The sequence below is a fragment of the Choloepus didactylus genome, chromosome 3 (assembly GCF_015220235.1).
Source record: "Choloepus didactylus isolate mChoDid1 chromosome 3, mChoDid1.pri, whole genome shotgun sequence".
In the NCBI taxonomy this organism is placed as follows: Eukaryota; Metazoa; Chordata; class Mammalia; order Pilosa; family Megalonychidae; genus Choloepus; species Choloepus didactylus.
In genome coordinates, this window is record NC_051309.1 from 206,244,267 (window position 1) to 206,262,786 (window position 18,520).

The 18,520-nt window shown below is 41.2% G+C and overlaps 2 protein-coding genes across 2 annotated transcripts in view; one reads left to right on the forward strand and one right to left on the reverse strand.

Moving 5' to 3' along the window:
- Positions 1–2,617, forward strand: part of MTUS1 (microtubule associated scaffold protein 1) — a 187,236-nt gene extending 184,619 nt beyond the window's left edge. The window contains 1 exon segment of the mRNA XM_037831225.1: positions 303–2,617. Coding sequence (XP_037687153.1) covers positions 303–516 — 214 coding nt within the window. The 3' untranslated portion in view covers positions 517–2,617.
- A 595-nt stretch (positions 2,618–3,212) lies between these two features.
- The window catches only part of PDGFRL (platelet derived growth factor receptor like), a 69,982-nt gene continuing 54,674 nt past the window's right edge, over positions 3,213–18,520 (reverse strand). The window contains exons 3-6 of the mRNA XM_037831224.1: positions 16,055–16,206; positions 8,876–9,169; positions 5,314–5,453; positions 3,213–3,830 (exon numbers count right to left, since the gene is read on the reverse strand). Of these exons, the coding sequence (XP_037687152.1) occupies positions 3,642–3,830; positions 5,314–5,453; positions 8,876–9,169; positions 16,055–16,206 (775 nt within the window). The 3' untranslated portion in view covers positions 3,213–3,641. The remainder of the gene's footprint in view (positions 3,831–5,313; positions 5,454–8,875; positions 9,170–16,054; positions 16,207–18,520) is intronic.

Sequence of the window (18,520 nt, forward strand, 5' to 3'; positions counted from 1 at the left end):
ACAGCCCCCAAATGTAAAAAAGTCATAAAGCAGGTGGGATATTTGTGGAAGTGTCATTCAACCTACTGTGAAATTGCCAAAAAAAAAAAAAAAATGAAGTTTTTCCTTGGCTCAAGCTCACATTTCCAAGGCTTTCAGCCAGCCAAATACCTGTCACTAGTAGCCACGTGCCTGAATCCATTTTTGTTCCAAAGGGAGAGCCTTTTGCACTTGCAAGTTTAAAATGGTCAGAAAAAGTTTTCAAGTTAGTTGGAAGTAGCTCCTCATAGCTCCTGGCTATTTTGTTTTGTTTTGTTTTTCAGGCAACTTTCCACAGAGCAGGCTGTTCTGCAAGAATCATTGGAGAAGGAGTCGAAAGTCAACAAGCGGCTCTCCATGGAGAACGAGGAGCTGCTGTGGAAGCTGCACAACGGGGACTTGTGCAGCCCCAAGAGATCCCCCACGTCCTCAGCTATACCTTTTCAGTCGCCAAGGAATTCTGGCTCCTTCCCCAGCCCCAGCGTTTCACCCAGATGACGCTTTCTGAAAGCCGAGAGACTATCTGGAAGCATCTGGATACAGGTCTGCGGGACTGACCCTAACGACCCTGGCAGCAGGAGCTACATTACCTTACGTGTCATTGTTGCAGTATAACTGGAAAGTAATCACCACCAGAACTGGCTACTTCTAAGACTGGAACTCGGGAGTCAGACTTTTGACCTAGTCCAAAAGACTCTTCCAAAAAAGATTTCGGAATTGATGATCCGCGTGGATGCCGTTGCACAACGCACTTAAAGAACGAGAGAATCTTGTTCATTGCCTTTTTCACCTAAGCATAAGGGGAAAAACTCTCAGGGGCCTATTATGATAAAGATTTATAACCTTTATAATGTCCTTCACCACAGACACCTTCTTGTGATTTTTATTTTGGTCTGACTGGGATGTGTGAATGAGATGGATGTAACAGTGTCCTTTGTCTGATGTTACCTTCCTTCGCTGTGTATTAAAAGTCAAAAGCTGAATATATCTGGGTATGTACTAATCAAATAATAGTGTATACATTTCAGCAAAAGCCATAGAAGAAAGAGCAATAGTTGCTTGGATTATGATTATCTACTACGAATTCCACTCAATCCTCCGACATGGGGGCAGAGAGTATGACAGGAACGGCTTTGACTTGTCAATGTCTGTACATTCTCTGTATCCTTTTGGAGTAACTTGTTGGCAGTTTTTCAATGTTCAGCCATGTCAGCTGAAAGTAGCTAGAGTTTTCTGCTGTCGATTTCCAACTTACCCATGAGATCCTAAATACCATACCATGATCCATTTTCTCAGGCTGTGAGCAAATGTAGAATTCTAATTTTTCTAAGAATCTGTACAAAGATAAAGGGCAGTGCCAATGGATTGTTTCTGCCTTATTTTTACCTTGATCTAAGCTCTCCTTATGGATTTAAACTGTCTTCTCTCCCTTTCTTCCCCATTCCGCCCATGTCCTCATCCCTCATCCAGTGCCACAAAAGCATACCTTCTACCTCCTCCCTACTTGTCCCTGGGACAAGGATAAGCATTGTGCTTTCCCAGGGCTGGCTAATCTTACAAAGTGCTGCAGCCATTTTCCAAATAAACTAAGGCCTGGATCTGATGCAACAAGTTTTGGAAACCCATAAAGAGAATAAGAATAAAGAAGAGAAATTTCATTGGCTAGCAGAACCAAAAAAGATAGGATTGGGGCATCCTGATTAAACAAATGATACAGTATTTAATAGAACAAAGCAGTCTGGGAAGACAGGACTGTTTCTGGGTATAGTTTGAGGAATCCTTCTGTCCTTGGAAAGGGAACAGAATGGCCAGCCGATAAGTAGAAAATATGGCTTGTACAACCGTCCTCCAAGTTGCATTTCTGTTTCTTTTCAAAACTTTATTTATTACCTCTCCCAATTCTAAGACTTTGGGAAGGTGGAAGGAAGAACTGTGGCTTTTTCTCCCTCTCCCTGCATGTGACAAGTTTGTGATGTCAGTATTTACTATTCTGCGTTGCTGACGTTTGGCTGTATGAATTATCCCTACAAGAAGAACAGATTCAGGATACTAGAGGTGGATATTTGAATCACCATTTACATGTACACTACGTAGTGAATTAATATTCATGATGCATGGCTTATTTTAATTAGTGATTGCGTCTGAAGTCTTTAACTTCTGTTTATTATGTATGTAACCTTCCTTGTTTGCTTCTGATAAATTGGAAAGTTGGTTCACTGCCACCTCCTGGAACATCTCTGCTCACTCTTCCAAGTTTTTCTCAGTGTCAGTAGCCAAAGCTGGGTTTGCCATTCATCCCCTAAATGGTAAATCTTCTGTTCACTGCTGTCCTCCATATCATTTAGGCATCTGGGGAAATAAATCTTCCAACTATTAATGTACAGCGTCTTTGGAGGATGAAATACAACAGGAGAGAAGATAGGAAATAAAATAGAGAACTTTAAGATTTTTTTCAAACCAGATGTTTCATGTAGGATGCAAAATGTTGACACGTCATAAAAATATGGATGTGTAAACAACTGTATCTGTGTTCAGTCTGTAGTAATGGAAAGTATATTTTGCTTTGATCAAATAAATAATGCTGGAATATTCAACCTAAGAATTATAACTTCTGACATACTTTACTCTTCAAAATGTTATCCAAATCATTGCCCTTCTCACAGCACACTAGATAATTATATCTCTTAAGTTATTTCCCAGGAATTTTCAATACAACCGCAAAATTGGTCATCAGCTGAAATTTGGCTCACAGAGCTGGACTTAGAGCTAAGCTTTCATTTACTAAATGCAAGCATATGTTTGAGAAATAAATTTTGACTGATTTTAACAATTTCTGTTGTGATGAAAATTGAAATAGCTATCGTGTAAATTTTTTGATAATGACAAAAATGTCTAAACAAAGATGATTATTCCTTGGCCTGTGAATCTGTCTTATAGAAAGTTAAACTTTTAAACACACATGTTCTAGTTCTTACTGGATGGATTAACCTAGAATGAACAATTATTGAGTGCAGCAGTTAAAGACAAGTGTACATTTTTTTTCAATACCTTCATAAATTATCTCAGAATAACTTTAAAATTTGCTACTGAGAAAAAGTGACATGTCTTTGAATTTGATTCTTGAGTTGTTGCTCACAGATGAGTAGTCAAACTCTATAATATATTTTAATGTATTTAAAAAAAATATTGGGTGTACAGTGGTTGTTATATTAAATAGAATGTTAAGTATTCACCCAAGCATCACTCCCAGAAAGGTCCTTTGGGACTTACTTCAAGTCAGCTCTAAAACAAGAGCACTGAGTCCATTTTTAATTTTTTACAAAAACTTGCTTATTTAATAGAAATGATTATATAAAGTTTACATAGATGTTTTCTTAATATAAAAATTAGAAATATATGTGTAGGTAAGCAATCAAAACACATGCTTTCTGTTAGAAGAGTTAACACTCGTATTATTAGACCAGTTGACTTCCTTTTGGTTTGGATGTCTGGGTCTGACTCACAAGGGGGGTGGAGATTGGCACTTGACATCAGCCTCTGGCTACGAACTAATCAAAAAAACCCAACGCTGATGGTATATGCAAATGGGCTTTTCTTCAGTTCATTATACCTCATTTTCCACATCAGGAAGACTCAATAGTGGTAGCTACTGTTGTCTGTCCTTGGAGATTCTGAGCAGTGCAAATGTAATATCCAGCATCAGTGGTTTCAAAGTCTTCCACTGTAAGGATGCTCTGGGAGATTCTCGTGGTGTGTCCAAGTCCTCTGTGGATCAGCCTCCAAGTGTCTTGAACTGTCACGGGCCTTTCATCCTGCGTAACAACAGCCACACAGACTGCAGCACCAAGGACAAGCCCCAGTTCACCCAACACCCTTGACAGTCCTTTCAGAGTGCAAACTCATGCTTATTAAAGGCTACTTGGCATGCATAGCTCATGGACTGCGGGAGCTTTCACACTGTATAATTGTTTTTGGCTGCATTTTTTCCCCAAGAGGTGTTTTGAATTTCGTAATGCTCTTTGACTCTCTCTGCCCTTGTCTTCTGTAAGATTCTACTTAATACCAAATGTATTCTTTTGAAACGCCAAGAAAGTGCAACTGGATAGGCATAAAAACATGAATAAAATTTTCCGCTGCTGCCCTCTTCGCATTGCCCATAGTCATCCCCCAGCTAAATAGTTCCATTCACAGAATTTAAAGTCAAAAAGAAGCCCAAGACTCTCACTGAGTCAATAAATAAGTTCCCAATTGTTCAGATTTGGGAGAGGGAGAAGTATGATTAGTCAAATGTGCCATAGCACTCAACTGAGGGAAAACTTGTACCAAGGATGAACAAGATGACCCCCTATTTCTAGAACATGAGATGGTCACTTTTGACATGCTTCGGCCAACTTTGGTGAAAAGAATGTCGTGTTTTCTGGATTAGCTTAACTAATATATTGAATATTACTTTCTGGTCATAATATACCAATTAGCAATGTATAAAACAAACTTCTATTGAAAATAATGTCTTCTAATTGTGGTAATACCTTTTGAAAACTAGTACCAGGATGCTGGAAGGCACTGTTCTCCCAGGATAGTTATTTTCCACCAGTCACAGCCCTTAAACCAGAGTGTATTGGCTACTGAGTGTGTCTTCGGAGGCCAAATCTCTTTTGGCAACAAAGGGATTATTCCATGTTGATAGCAAAGCTATTTTAGTGAGCAGAACATGTACAAAGGCTCTTAACTACAGTGTAGTTGCTTTTAGGGAAAGTCTACTTTGAAATGCTGTCTGGCCTCACAGCACCTCCAACGGGGCTTATGTTTAAATGCCCACTTGGAGGACGTCTGCTTGGAGTTCCTCATCACAGGACACAGCTTGTGTTGGGGAGAAAACCCTGAGGAAGCCAAAGGAGTTTCAAATAGCCTCTAATAGACCCAAAATGTGGGACTGAAGGTTGAGGTTGGGAGGGTTGGGGAAAAAAGAAGTCCTTTCCTTTCTCTTTCGTGCCCCTGTCCTTTCTTAACTTAGGATTATAAAGAAACACCTCATATGAAGAGAGTATGTTGAGTGAATTGTCTGATGGAATCTAGTCTCTCTTTTTTTCCTATCCTTTAAAAAAAATCCAGTGGGAATATGCCAAAACATCTGGAAGATAACGAGCAAGCCCCAGCTCCTACCTTACTCCCTTGCACTTAAACATTTTAAACTACAGCCTGCCTTGCTGGGTAAAAAAATAGCAACCACAAAAACAAAAAAAACAAAACCTGTGAATTAAAAACAGCTGGCTGAGACTGGGGTATGGCACTTACCTTCTGCCCTGGGTAGATCCACCTGAATTCTACCTCAACATGAGGCTCCCCCAGGACAGTGCAGAGCACATTGATGTCATCCCCACCTTTCACCTTGTTGGAGGATGCCAAGATGGTTGTTGATGGAGGGCCTGGGGGAACTGGAAGCAAGCAGGAGACAGGGAAAGTAAACAAAATCCATGAGTACAGCATGCAAGATAAACCTACAGACATGTTCTCTTAGCTGGACAGCAATGTAACATTTGTGCCCTCCTTACAGCTTCCCAACAGGCACCAGGCCTCTTCTATCCTGCTGGTTTTGGAATCTTTTGAAACCTCCACTGTCTCTTACTTTGGAGGCCCAGACGGGGTAACTGTCCAGAGCTCCCCAGCTCTAGCCACCACACATTTAAATTGCAGGAAGAAGCTAAAAGGCCTGCCAGGGCTCCACGTGAAGGGAATAAAAAGTTGAGGGGGAAGAAGATGCTTAGAAGGAGAGCAAGTAGAACTGTGGACAAGGCCAGGATGGAGGGCATCTGAGGGGGTAGAGATGAACCAGTAGGATGTCTGGCTGTCCATCCTCAGAAAGAATGAGGGAAAGCCTGAATATTCTCATGAGAAAGATGTCTGCAGAAGGGGCACAAATGTATACGTTTGCAGTGCCTTCATATCACAGCATTACAGCAACAGATTTCTTCATTATGGTAAGTTCATTCAACAACTAATTTTCACAGCAGCTTTGAACACAAGGCCATGTGCGAGGAGCTGGAACCACAGCAATGAACAAGACAAACATGGTCTCTGAGCCCTTGGGAGCTTTATTCTAGTGGGGGAGGCAGCCAGTAAACAATTACATAGTTATAGAGTTAATTTAAAACTTCCACTGTGTTAAGAGCCACAAAGGAGAAGCACAGAGTGCGCTAGAAGATTAGAATAGTTTGAGAGCAAGGAAATCTTGCAGATTTCTGCCTGAAATCTGAAGGGTGAGCTTAACCAACATGGCTGGGAGGAAGGGGAAGCACCAGCAGGCCAGAACTGCAGGGTGTGCAAAGCCCCCAGGTAAGAGGGTGGAGGAAGGCCAGGTGGCTGCAGAGCGGAGGGCAGATGGAATGAGGCCAGGCTGGGGAGGAGGGTGGAGGCGGGTCATGCAAGGCCTTTCAGGCAACATGGAGGATTTTGGCTTCGGTTCTGGGAGAATTGTGAAAGCCATTGAATTGTTTTAATTGGAATTAAAACACAATCAGCTACAGTGTGAAAAATGAATTGGCGAGAGAAAAGGTGGATGTGGGGGGAGAGTAATTAGAAAGGTATTTGCATTAGTAGCAGGAAGAGATGATGAAAACTTGAACTCTTTTTTATGTGTGTTGAGGGTGGAGAGGAGCAGTAGGATTTAAGAGTGATTTAATAAGAATTGTCAGCAGGACTGGGGGAAGGAGGGAGGGTCAGATCTGGGCCAGACGTATATTTAGGAGTTATTAGTGTAGAGATGGTAAGTGGAGCCAGAGATAGGGCTGGGACTGCCCAGGGAGAGAATAAGGAGGGTGAAATTAGGGTCTCTTGGGTCACTGCAACACTTAAAAGCCAGTAGAAGACAAATAGCTGATAAAGCAGAATGAGAAAGGAAAGCAGAAGAACATGGAGCCAGGGGAAGAGGAAGTTTCATGCAGGAGAGAGAATCCAATAGGAATGGGACAAAAAATTGTTTGCTGGTTTTAACAACACAGGACTCCCTGAACACCTCAGCAATTAGCTGTTTTGGTGGAGGGGAGGGGAGAAAGCCAAATGGCAGTGGGCTGAGGAGCTGGTGGGAGGAAAGGGTACGGAGATGGGGAATGCAGAGAGCTCCTTCCGGGAGTTTGGTTGTGATCGGGGAAGAGAGAGAGCCGAGGGTGGTCCCAGAAGGGTTGTGAGAGCTATTTGGTAAAATAGAATGTTAGAGGCCATGGCCTTCTGACTCTGTCTCATAGCTGAGAAAAAGAGGCATTAGGTAGCCCAAAATTTAAGTTTGGAGAGCAGCCAGCACTTGGGGACACTCATCTCTCCACAGGGCTGCCTGAGAATCACCATCACAGTAGAAGATCCCATCCCACACGCTGATCACTCAGCCTGGTGACAGCCCCCTCTGGGCGCCAGCCTCCCCTCTCCCCCAGCCCGGCGCCTCAGCAGAGAGGCTGGGGGTCTCCTCTCTCCAGCCACGCTGCTGGGGTCGCTGGTGTAGCCCACACCTGGTTGGAGACTAGTAGCAGACTTTGGATGGAATATGGGATTAAAGTTTTTAAATGAACAGTCTCAGAAACCAGGTTGAGTTTGTCTCACTAGCTCAAAGTGACTGCTGGATGTGGGATTGGACTCAAATGGCATTAACAGGTCTCAGAACCATTGGGTAAAGGATTTAACACAGCAGAACTGATGGAAGTTATTAGGGAAAATATCTTTTATATATAAACCCACTGAGTTGAAATGCTGCACTTTAAAATGGTTGCTATTTTTTAAAATAGTTATATTTTTAATGGAGAGATTTGAGCACATTTCAGTTCTTTTAAGAAGGAATGAGGCCAATTTGGAAGAGAATGAGGAGGTCGGTGGAGATTTAAGAACTTTTGAGGAGGTTTGTAAAGACTCATTGTGGAGAGTGAAATGAGAGTGGAAAAATGCAGTGGAACTGCCCGGCAATGGGGGCTGGAGACCAGGAATTTATAGCGGCACCATCTACCGGCCTGGGAGGTTTTTCCAGCAGCCCTCAGCTCTCTGGATACAGCCATGGAAAAAAGGCTACAATTATGTTCATCTGGGATGGCACTTTCCTGGAAAGGTGGAAGGAAAGCACAGAGAGGCAAGGAGCTCAGAGTATCAGCAAGAGAGTACAGAAGGGATGATGAGCCAAGGAGTCTAAGCTGGATGGCAGTGGGGAGGGTGAGACAGGGCTACTGAGTGTGGAGGTGAGTCCTTATCAGCAGAAAGGGTCACTGAACAAACAATCTGGGAAGATACAAGACTGTGGTTGGAACTGGGGGTCCTGAATCCATGATTCCTATGTCGGAGCAGTCGTCGTCGTTGACACTGTTAAAGCTGTGACTGTCAGAGGTGGAGTTGGCACAATGTCAGTGAACCAGACCAATGTGTTCCACGTGGAGGATGGTGAGCTGAGTGCCCAAATCTTCAATGAATGAAGGGGAACAGCAGGAAGGGGGATGAGAAATCTGGCATAACCACATGGCAGAGCCACGATGGGAGGTGGGATCGGACATGATGACACTGACCCTTATCCCTGACCTTGAGATGGGGAAAGGATGGTGCCTGTAGGACAAAGAAACATTCTAAGAAGAGGTTGGACATGTAGGGGATTTGCTGAGGTATTACCAGAGGGAAAAGTGGAAAGATTTGGGAGACAAGGTGATAGAGGGGTATTATGTTAGGGTCATGGGCAAAGAAGTAGAACCCTATGTAAATGCTGGTGCAGTCAAGGAGACCTTAAGAAAAGCATTCTGTGACACCTTATTTCCATCTGTAAGTAGGGAACAGTACCTGATATCCGTCAGCTGGAAGTGACTAAAATCTCGGGGTTGGTGGGTAGCAGGCTTACCCTCTACGTAGAGCAGTTGGTACTTGATGGAGATCTGAGACTTGCCCCCAGCCTCGGCCTTGCAGTAGACCACCCCCTGGTGATCAGAGTGAGGTTGCAGATATACAAAGCCTCTCTTTATGTCATAAATGATGTCCGTTCCGTTGGCTGGGATTTCCTTGGCTGGGAACTCCCTGTGGAGTGTGACTTTGGCTGACAGGACAGTCGCTCGACAAGGAACCACAGCCTGTCTGTCCCGGTTCAAGTAGACAACATCAAAGTAACTGGGAGAAGGTACAAAGAGCTCTCCTTTCTCTGCCAAGGGGAAGACACAAATTTATTTATTCTAGAGAAACAAGGTAAGGGCACCTTAATATTTACATTCAGGGCACAAAGATAAAGAGGGGACTAGCAAACTACTCAGAATGCTGAGTCCTTATTAGTAGAAAAGATTTTTTTTTCTTAGTGCTTTTTGCTTTTTCAAAGAAGGATTTTACTTTCCATCTCCTCAAAGGAAATAAAAAAGGTGTTAGTTCAAGGCCAAATCAGGCCCATGGAGTTTACCACACTAAGGAAGCAGGAAGGAAACTGACTTACTTATGTTAAGAGCATTTTTCAAACCTCCAAACAAAGCGATGCTTATGTTTGGAGAAATTCTGTCCCATTTTTGGGAGGGATTTCCCAACACATCCGAGCCTCTCTGAGAGCCCTATCACTTCCGCTACCACCACCCATCCTCATTCACAATCCAGAGGTCCCAGTTCTGCCAAGGGTGGTAGGAACGGAATGGATTTCCCAACGAACGCTGGGATTTTTTTTTCCAGCATGGTGCATTTTTCAAATCTGTTTTTTTCTCAGATCATTCTATGAGTGAATATTTTAGCAATTGGTAAGAGAAATCTTTGAACCTAATCACACCCCAACATTTGTTAAATTGTTTTCTATGGATTCCTTGCAACAGTGCTGAAACAATTATCCTTGGCTTTCTACATCATTAGCCTTCCTTGTGCCATGATTTACGATATTTTAGGTCAGGGACAGAATTTCTGGACCCAACATCAAAGGTCTTCATGGGCCGAGAGTTCCCTGGTGGGAGTGCCAAGTTCCGTTGCCATGGAGCTCTTCCCTTCTGGCTCTAAGATCAAGGTCATAGATCACAGATCAGTGAGTCTTCATCTTTTGCAAGGCTTTTTGTCAGGCTGGTTGATGTGTGCTTCTTCATGATAAACTGACTTTCAGGCTTAGGCAAGGGCCATCTTCCTCCATGATCTAACACCCATGTGCTCCCACAAAGTATATCTGTATGGCCTTGGATGTGTCACTTAACCTCTCTGTGCTTCAACATTTCCCCCATTTGTAAAGAGAATAATCTGGAGTAGAAGATCTCCATATTCCTTTTCAACAATAACATTTGAGGATTTTATGATTATAAGATTTAGAGGCAACTTTTTTTTTTAAGTTTTTGTAGAATAAAAGCTTAATCTGAACCAACAAGCAAAGCCAGTAGAATATGTGAATTCTGAAATGCAAAACATAAAAATGTGGTCTTCCTTCTAGTACTGTAATACATGCTTTGAAATAAGTGATCACATCAGTTGCTCTGCCAAATGTAAGATATATATGTGCAATGAGTAGCTTCTGTCTACAAAAAAAAGTATGCTAAAGTGCATTTAAAAAATTATAGATTGCATATGCCCTGTGCAAGTGTGTTTATATCTACTGGTGTAGATGACAAACACATAAACACTTGGAAATTTAGATTAAAAAACAATTAAGGTTATTAGGCTATAAATAAAAATCCCAATTATAACAAAGTCCACGTATAAAATTAATGTGGTTTTTGTACATATGCAAATAGGAGTCCAAGTCTTTTGCTATGAGAAAGTCCTAATGCTGGTAATGTGCTCTTCCTTGATCTGGGTGGTAGTTGCATGTGTATGTTCACTTTATGATAATTTATTGAGCTGTAAACTTATGATTTGTGTATTTTTCTTTGTCTATGTTATACTTCAATAAAAAGTTAAAGAAACCCTCGCTGATAGTCTCCTGGGGAAAGATGAAAGATGAAATTTAATATGTGGCAGTTGCTTAATCAAAAATTGCACAAATTAACAATAGTCAACCCTTAAAAAAGAAACTTCACAATATTTTCAATCAAAATCTAGGAATCAATTAAACAAACATAATGAATGACATATGTTTCCCTATGTGCATAGCCGGGAAGCATATGTTCTAAAGGAGTACAGAGCTAGCTGTGGGAAAGACAGTTTTCCTAACGGCCCAATTTGATTCTGCTTGAAAAGACAAATTGCTAAACCCTATCCTGAAAACCCAACTTGAGTCAAATTAGTGTTGAAGAGTAGGAAAATGATACAGTGCATTAGATCATCTCCCTTTTTGATCTGGATTTCTTAAAAATTGAAATAAATTTTTATTTATTAGCCTTCCTTTGGTTCACAAAAGGACTTCATTAAGTTTAAAAAGAAGGCCTGCCTCTAAAAACTCAAATAGAGTCCATAATCCTAACAGGATATTCTGTTCCAGTGAAGCCTTCAGTTTAAAATCTTGGTCAACTACTTTGGGAAGATATGACAGTGCTAATCTTGGCAAAGAATTTTCATTCTGCAATTTGAAATATATTATCAGTCCTTGTGTAGAACAACAGACTTTTTAGACTTAATTGGTTACCTTTTCCACTGTTGCTTCTCGGTGTGGCATAATACAAAGTGCGCATGGGCAATTCTTTGTAGCACATTCCAAAATGTGCTTTGGACAGGAAAGGAAAATGCATGAGATTTTGCTAAAGCATTAATTATTGACCAGGGCATAAGATCATGATCAGGGGCCTCAGTGTCTCTCGGTCTGAAAGGCAGATGGATCAGTCACATGGACACATATCATGAAAGCCCCCACCCAGACACTACAAAAGGATTCTGGCTTCACCTGAAAGAGCAAGAAGGGGTGGCATCTGCAACACTCCTGAGATCTATTCCTGACCTCTGAGCCCTGTTGGGGAACTTCATCCCCGAACTTCAGAGCTTAGAGAGCTCTGCAGGAAAGGAGGCTGGGGAGTTACTCTGCAACACCTGTTTCTCAGAGTGAAGCTCCGCTTTGCAAACACCTAGCGCTGCAGGGGCAGGTAAGAGTTCTCCACTCCAAGCTGCACATTTTCAGGCAGCTCACTTGGGCTCAGGTAATGGGACTGGAGCCACAAGGACCCCAGCCCTTGGGAAGGCTGCTCCCAAAACCTTAGCTTATAGTACAAACAAGAACAAATGCAAGGAGATATTTAGCCAGGCATTCTGCAGATATGGTGGCTCCACAAAGGAGACCATTATAGGTGCTGAGTGCATACAGACCCAAAATATACAGCAGCACTGTCCAATAGAACGTTTTGTTTTGTTTTGTTTTTTTATTTATTATTTTTCATTTTTATTGAGATTGTTCAGATACCATACAATTATCCAAAGATCCAAAGTGTACAATCACTTGCCCCTGGGTACCCTCATACAGCCGTGCATCCATCACACTTAATTTTTGTTCAATTTTTAGAAACTTTTCATTACTCCAGACAAGAAATAAAGTGAAAGATGAAAAAAGAAAAAAAGAAAAGGAAACTCTAATCCTCCCCTATCCCTAACCAACCCCCCTCAATTGTTAACTCCTAGTATTGATATAGTACGTTTGTTACTGTTTATGAAAAAATGTTGAAATACTACTAACTGTAGTATATAGTTTGTAATAGGTATATAGTTCTTCCCTATATGCCCCTCTATTATTAACTTCTAATTGAATTGTCATACATTTGTTCTGGTTCATGGAAGTGATTTCTAGTATTTGTACAGCTGATCATGGACATTGCCCACCATAGGATTCAGTTTTATACATTTCCATCTTTTGACCTCCAACTTTCCTTCTGGTGACATATATGACTCTGAGCTTCCCCTTTCCACCTCATTCACACACCATTCGGCGCTGTTAGTTATTCTCACGTCTTGCTACCAACACCCCTGTTCATTTCCAAACATTTAAGTTCATCCTAATTGAACATTCTGCTCATACTAAGCAGCCACTCCCCATTCTTAAGCCTCGTCCTATATCTTGGTACCTTATATTTCATGTCTATGAGTTTACATATTGTAATTAGTTCCTATCAGTGAGACCCTGTCATAATTGTCCTAATGTGTCTGGCTTATTTCACTCAGTATATTGCCCTCTAGGTTTTGTCATCAACCCATTTTTTTTAATATGGTTTTGTTCACTCACCATACATTCCATCCCAAGTAAATAATCGATGGTTTTCTGCATGGTCATACATTTATGTGTTCACCACCTTCACCACTATCTATATAAGAGCATCTACATTTCTTCCACAAGGCATGAGGGAGAGTCAAAGGAGGTAGAGAGGCAAAAGAAAGAGGAAAAAAAAAAAAAAAAATGACAGCTAGGAAGCAGCAAAAGGAAAAATAACCTTAAATCAAAGTAGAATAAAGAATCAGACAATACCACCAATGTCAAGTGTCTAACATGCCTCCCCTATCCCCCCCTCTTATCTGCATTCACCTTGGTATATCACCTTTGTTACATTAAAGGAAGCATAAGACAATGATTCTATTAGTTACAGTCTCTAGTTTATGCTGATTGCATCCCTCCCCCAATGCCTCCCCATTTTTAACACCTTACAAGGTTGACATTTGCTTGTTCTCCCTCGTAAAAGAACATATTTGTACATTTTATCACAATTGTTGAATACTCTAGATTTCACCAAGTTACACAATCCCAGTCGTTATCTTTCCTCCTTTCTTGTGGTGTCTCACATGCTCCCCATCTTCCTCTCTCAACCATATTCATAGTTATCTTTGTTCAGTGTACTTACACTGTTGTGCTACCATCTCCCAAAACTGTGTTCCAAACCACACACTCCTGTCTTCTATCACCCTGTAGTGCTCCCTTTGGTATATCCTGTAGGGCAGGAGTCTTGTTCACAAAGTCTCTCATTGTCTGTTTGTCAGAAAATATTTTGAGCTCTCCCTCATATTTGAAGGACAGCTTTGCTGGATACAGGATTCTTGGTTGGTGGTTTTTCTCTTTCAGTATCTTAAATATATCACACCACTTCCTTCTTGCCTCCATGGTTTCTGCTGAGAGATCCGCACATAGTCTTATTAAGCTTCCTTTGTATGTGATGGATCGCTTTTCTCTTGCTGCTTTCAGGATTCTCTCTTTGTCTTTGACATTTGATAATCTGAGTATTAAGTGTCTTGTCGTAGGCCTATTCATATCTCTTCTGTTTGGAGTACGCTGCGCTTCTTGGATCTGTAATTTTATGTCTTTCATAAGAGATGGGAAATTTTCATTAATTATTTCCTCTATTATTGCTTCTGCCCCCTTTCCCTTCTCTTCTCCTTCTGGGACACCAATGATACGTACATTATTGTACTTTGTTTCATCCTTGAGTTCCCGGAGACGTTGCTCATATTTTTTCATTCTTTTCTCCATCTGCTCCTTTGCATGTAGGCTTTCAGGTGTTTTGTTCTCCAGTTCCTGAGTGTTTTCTTCTGCCTCTTGAGATCTGCTGTTTTATGTTTCCATTGTGTCTTTCATCTCTTGTGTTGTGCCTTTCATTTCCATAGATTCTACTAGTAGGTTTTTTTGAACTTTTGATTTCTGCCGTATACATGTCCAGTGCTTCCTTTACAGCCTCTATCTCTTTTGCAATATCTTCTCTAAACTTTTTGATTTGATTTAGCATTAGTATAAATTCCTGTATCTCAGTTGAAGTGTACATTTGCTCCTTTGACTGGGCCATAACTTTGTTTTTCTTAGTGTAGGTTGTAATTTTCTGTTGTCTAGGCATGGTTTCCTTGGTTATCCAGATCAGGTTTTCCCAGACCAGAACAGGCTCAGGTCCCAGAGGGAAGAAATATTCAGTATCTGGTTTCCCTGTGGGTGTGTCTTAGAAAATTGCTCCACCCTGTGATGCCTCAGGTCACTGTGCTTTTCTGCCCAGCAGGTGATCCTGTTAGCCTATAATTCTTGACTGGTGTGAGGAGGTATGGCCATGTTCCCCCAGGCTCTGGGGTCTGGTTCTGAATGGAAAGGGCCCCACCCCTTTACTCCTAGAGAAGACAGACCCCCCAGGTGGAGGTCATTAGCATTTCAGTGGTCTTGCTCTCTGCTTGTGCTGTCTCCACCCTTCCCAGAGTCACAGCCTTGGAAACTGAAAATGACTGGGGCTTTCTCCACTGAGCCAAAAAAGAAAACAGATAGTCCCCTTCAGACCCAGTCAAGGCGACCCTCCGGCTCTCCCAGGTCAGTCGTCACCCAAAGCCTCTGTCTGTTTTTGGGGGCTGCGTACCTGTAGTGAGCAGTTCACACTCGCTACTTAAAACCCCAGTTGGAGCTCAGCTGAGCTGTATTCGCTTGCTGGGAGAGAGCTTCTCTCCGGCACCACGAGGCTTTGCAGCTCGGACTATGGGGGAGGGGGGTCTCACGACTTGGTTCTGCAGGTTTTACTTACAGATTTGATGCTGTGTTCTCGGGCATTCCTCCCAATTCAGGTTGGTGTATGATGAATGAATGGTCTCGTTTGTCCCCCCGCAGTTATTCTGGATTATTTACTAGTTGTTTCTGGTTTTTTGTAGTTGTTCCAGGGGGACTACTTAGCTTCCACTCCTCTCTATGCCGCCATCTTGCCTGAGTCCCCAATAGAACATTTTGCAATGATGCAAATGTTGGCTATCTGCACTGTCCAATATAATGACCACTGGTCACTTGTAGCCATTGAGCATTTGAAATTGGCAGGTGTGTCTAAGGCACTATATTTTGATTTTTATGTAATTTTAAATTTAATTAAGCCACCGTGGTTGGTGGCACCATATTGGACAGTGCTGGTATAGAGTCTAGAATCAGACAGTGCAGGGTTCAAATCCTGATTCTGCCACTTACTAGTTGTGTGACCTAAATGACGTCTTTAATAGCTCTAAACCTCAAACTCCCTATCTGGAAAATGGAACTTACCCTGAAGGGTGGTTGTGAGACTTACATGGAATAATTGATGTAAAGCGCTTAGCCCAGAGCCTGACAAACAGTGCATGCACTCATAGTGCATTACTTGATATTCTGCCCACAGAGGGAAACTTTGGTTCTGTGTTGAGTCCAGAAGTTTGAAGTGCTCCACTAATGCACCAAACATCCTACCTGTAAAAAAGATGTAGGTGGAGCCTGTTTTGGTCTCGTCCTTCCTGCAGATGTAGCCGTTACAGAGCTGCAGCCAGCAGCTGAACTCACCGGTGTCGGCCGCCGTGGAGTTGACGAGGGTGAGCTGGCCATAGCGCTCGTGCTGCTTCACACTGTCAAGAAAAGAGAGACGTGAACACAAAGCCAGGTCAGATCTGGACAGGGACCTTGCAGCCAGCACACTCTGCTCCATTGTTCTCAGACATAAATTCCCCAGGGGCTGGGGCAGACTTGTGCTGCCATCTCTGAGATTGCACAAACTAATAAAATAATGTGGTTTTTTGGGGGGAAGGGTATATGGAAGGAGGCAGAGAGAAACGCCTTTCCTAAAAGGAAATAATTAATGTCAGTTGTGATTTCTAAAAGGAGGAAATTTTCTTTGACCTCAGAACTGGGTTTCCTTAAGTAAATGTTTGGATGCATTAGCAACGCCTCAGAAGCTCAACCAAAAAGCTTTGGGCTGGTGTTTTGCTTTCAGCTTTTGTTTCTAATGAGTTCATTTCAGCAGCAGTCAGCATGAATGGGCGCACACAGCAGTAGCCAATATCTCGAAATATCTCTCATCAATAAGGATAAGTCTCTGAAAATAAGCTTGGAATTTTAGAGGTACTACATCTTCCTATTAAAATGAAAAACTTCCTTTTAGGGGAAGAAATGCATTGGCTGCTCAGATGCTGAGCCCCAATCACGTAGCCCCCTCTGAACCCACCTCAGAACCTTCAGGCATGCAAACTTTTCCTCTGGCCTCTCCCTATTGCTTCTACTTTTATTTTCTGTTTTTCATCTCTTGTATTGTTATCTAGTTGCCTAATGAATATAATTGCAATTATAATTCCTTTTTGAAATGAGGAGAGACATAAACACTTATTATTACTAAACATTAGTATTAGCCAATTGTAATGGTAATTTATTATATTATATTGTGTCAGGATTCCAGATGTACTGTCCTTGAGACAGATGCTTCCCTTTAAGGGATGCCAAGATAAATGGTTTTAATCTCATGCCTCTCAAATATACCCTCCTCTGAGATCCTGGTGCTTTCCTCTTTTATCTTGCGGTAATATCAGTAACGTCCGCTACTTTAAATTTAGCACCCATCAGGCAGTGTCTGGCTCCTTGGTCCTAATTACAGCCCTGTCCTGGGTCCCTTGGAAGAGGTGTTTTGCTCACCGGGTCTGCCAAGACAGCCTCTGTCCTCCCACTCTGTCAGCTCCTCCTTTACACAGAACGGAAATCTCTCCTCCATCAGGAAGCTTCTCATTAGCCTCGCCTCTCAGGAATCTCTAGTGATGATGTAACTGGCTGCCTTGTTCTCTACCCCCATCCCCCTCCAAATACTCCTGGCTTCCTGTTATCACACTAGATGGTATCAAGTTTGAGGGCAGAGACTGTGTCGTGTGTTTTATATTCCCTAAGCAGCAAATCGGTGCTGAGTACACAGTAAGGATTCCATTAAAAAAAACAACTGATCATCTCAAATCGCTTTTCTTTAATCATGTAAGGTAGGGATCAGACCAGTATCTATTTCTATATAGATGAATATTTTTCTAGGATTGTTCACTGAATTTAATTACCCATTGATCTTAATAACTGATTCTATAATATATCAAATACCCTTATATGAATTATTCTCTTTCTTGCCAATTATCTTGGTCAATTTGTCTATTTCTACACCACATTCTCTTAATTATTATAGAACCCAAACAGCTTAATATCTGATAAAGCCAGAGCCTCCAGATTGTTTCTACTCAGAAATTTGTTAGCTATTTCTAAATCTTTACTCTTCCATAAAATTTTTGAATCAGCTTGAAAGTTTCGTGAAAAAATCCTGTTGGGAGTTTGTTAGAAATTTCTTTAATCTATGGAATAATTGGGAGAATAAGCATGTAATAATATTTACTCTTTCAATATATGATCATAATATATTTCTCCATTTTTGTACTGCCCTTTAAAATCTTTCAGTAAAGATTTGTATTTTTTTCTTCTAAATATCTTGTCTGGTTTAGGTTGTATTTGTCCACAGATACCTTGTAATTTTGTTGCTACTAAAAATAATGTTTTCCTATTTTCTGTGTATCTGTAGACATGCAATTGAACATGGTATATTGAATTTGTATTCAATAAATTTCCTAAAATAATCATTAATTTTAATAATTTATTTATAAATGATTTGAGCCTCCTATGTCATCATTTTACTTGTGGAAAATGATTACTTCTTTCTTCCTTTCCAAACTTACATTTTTCTTCTTTATTCAATTGAATTAAAGACTATTTCCCAGGAAACTGTCAATTGTAACTAATATTTAAATGTACTTGCTTAAAGTTGTTACTGTATGTATTGAATATATATGCATATATATATAATTTTTCAAAATATTTGCTCAATCTGTAAAAAACAAAACAAAACAAAACAACAACAACAAAAAA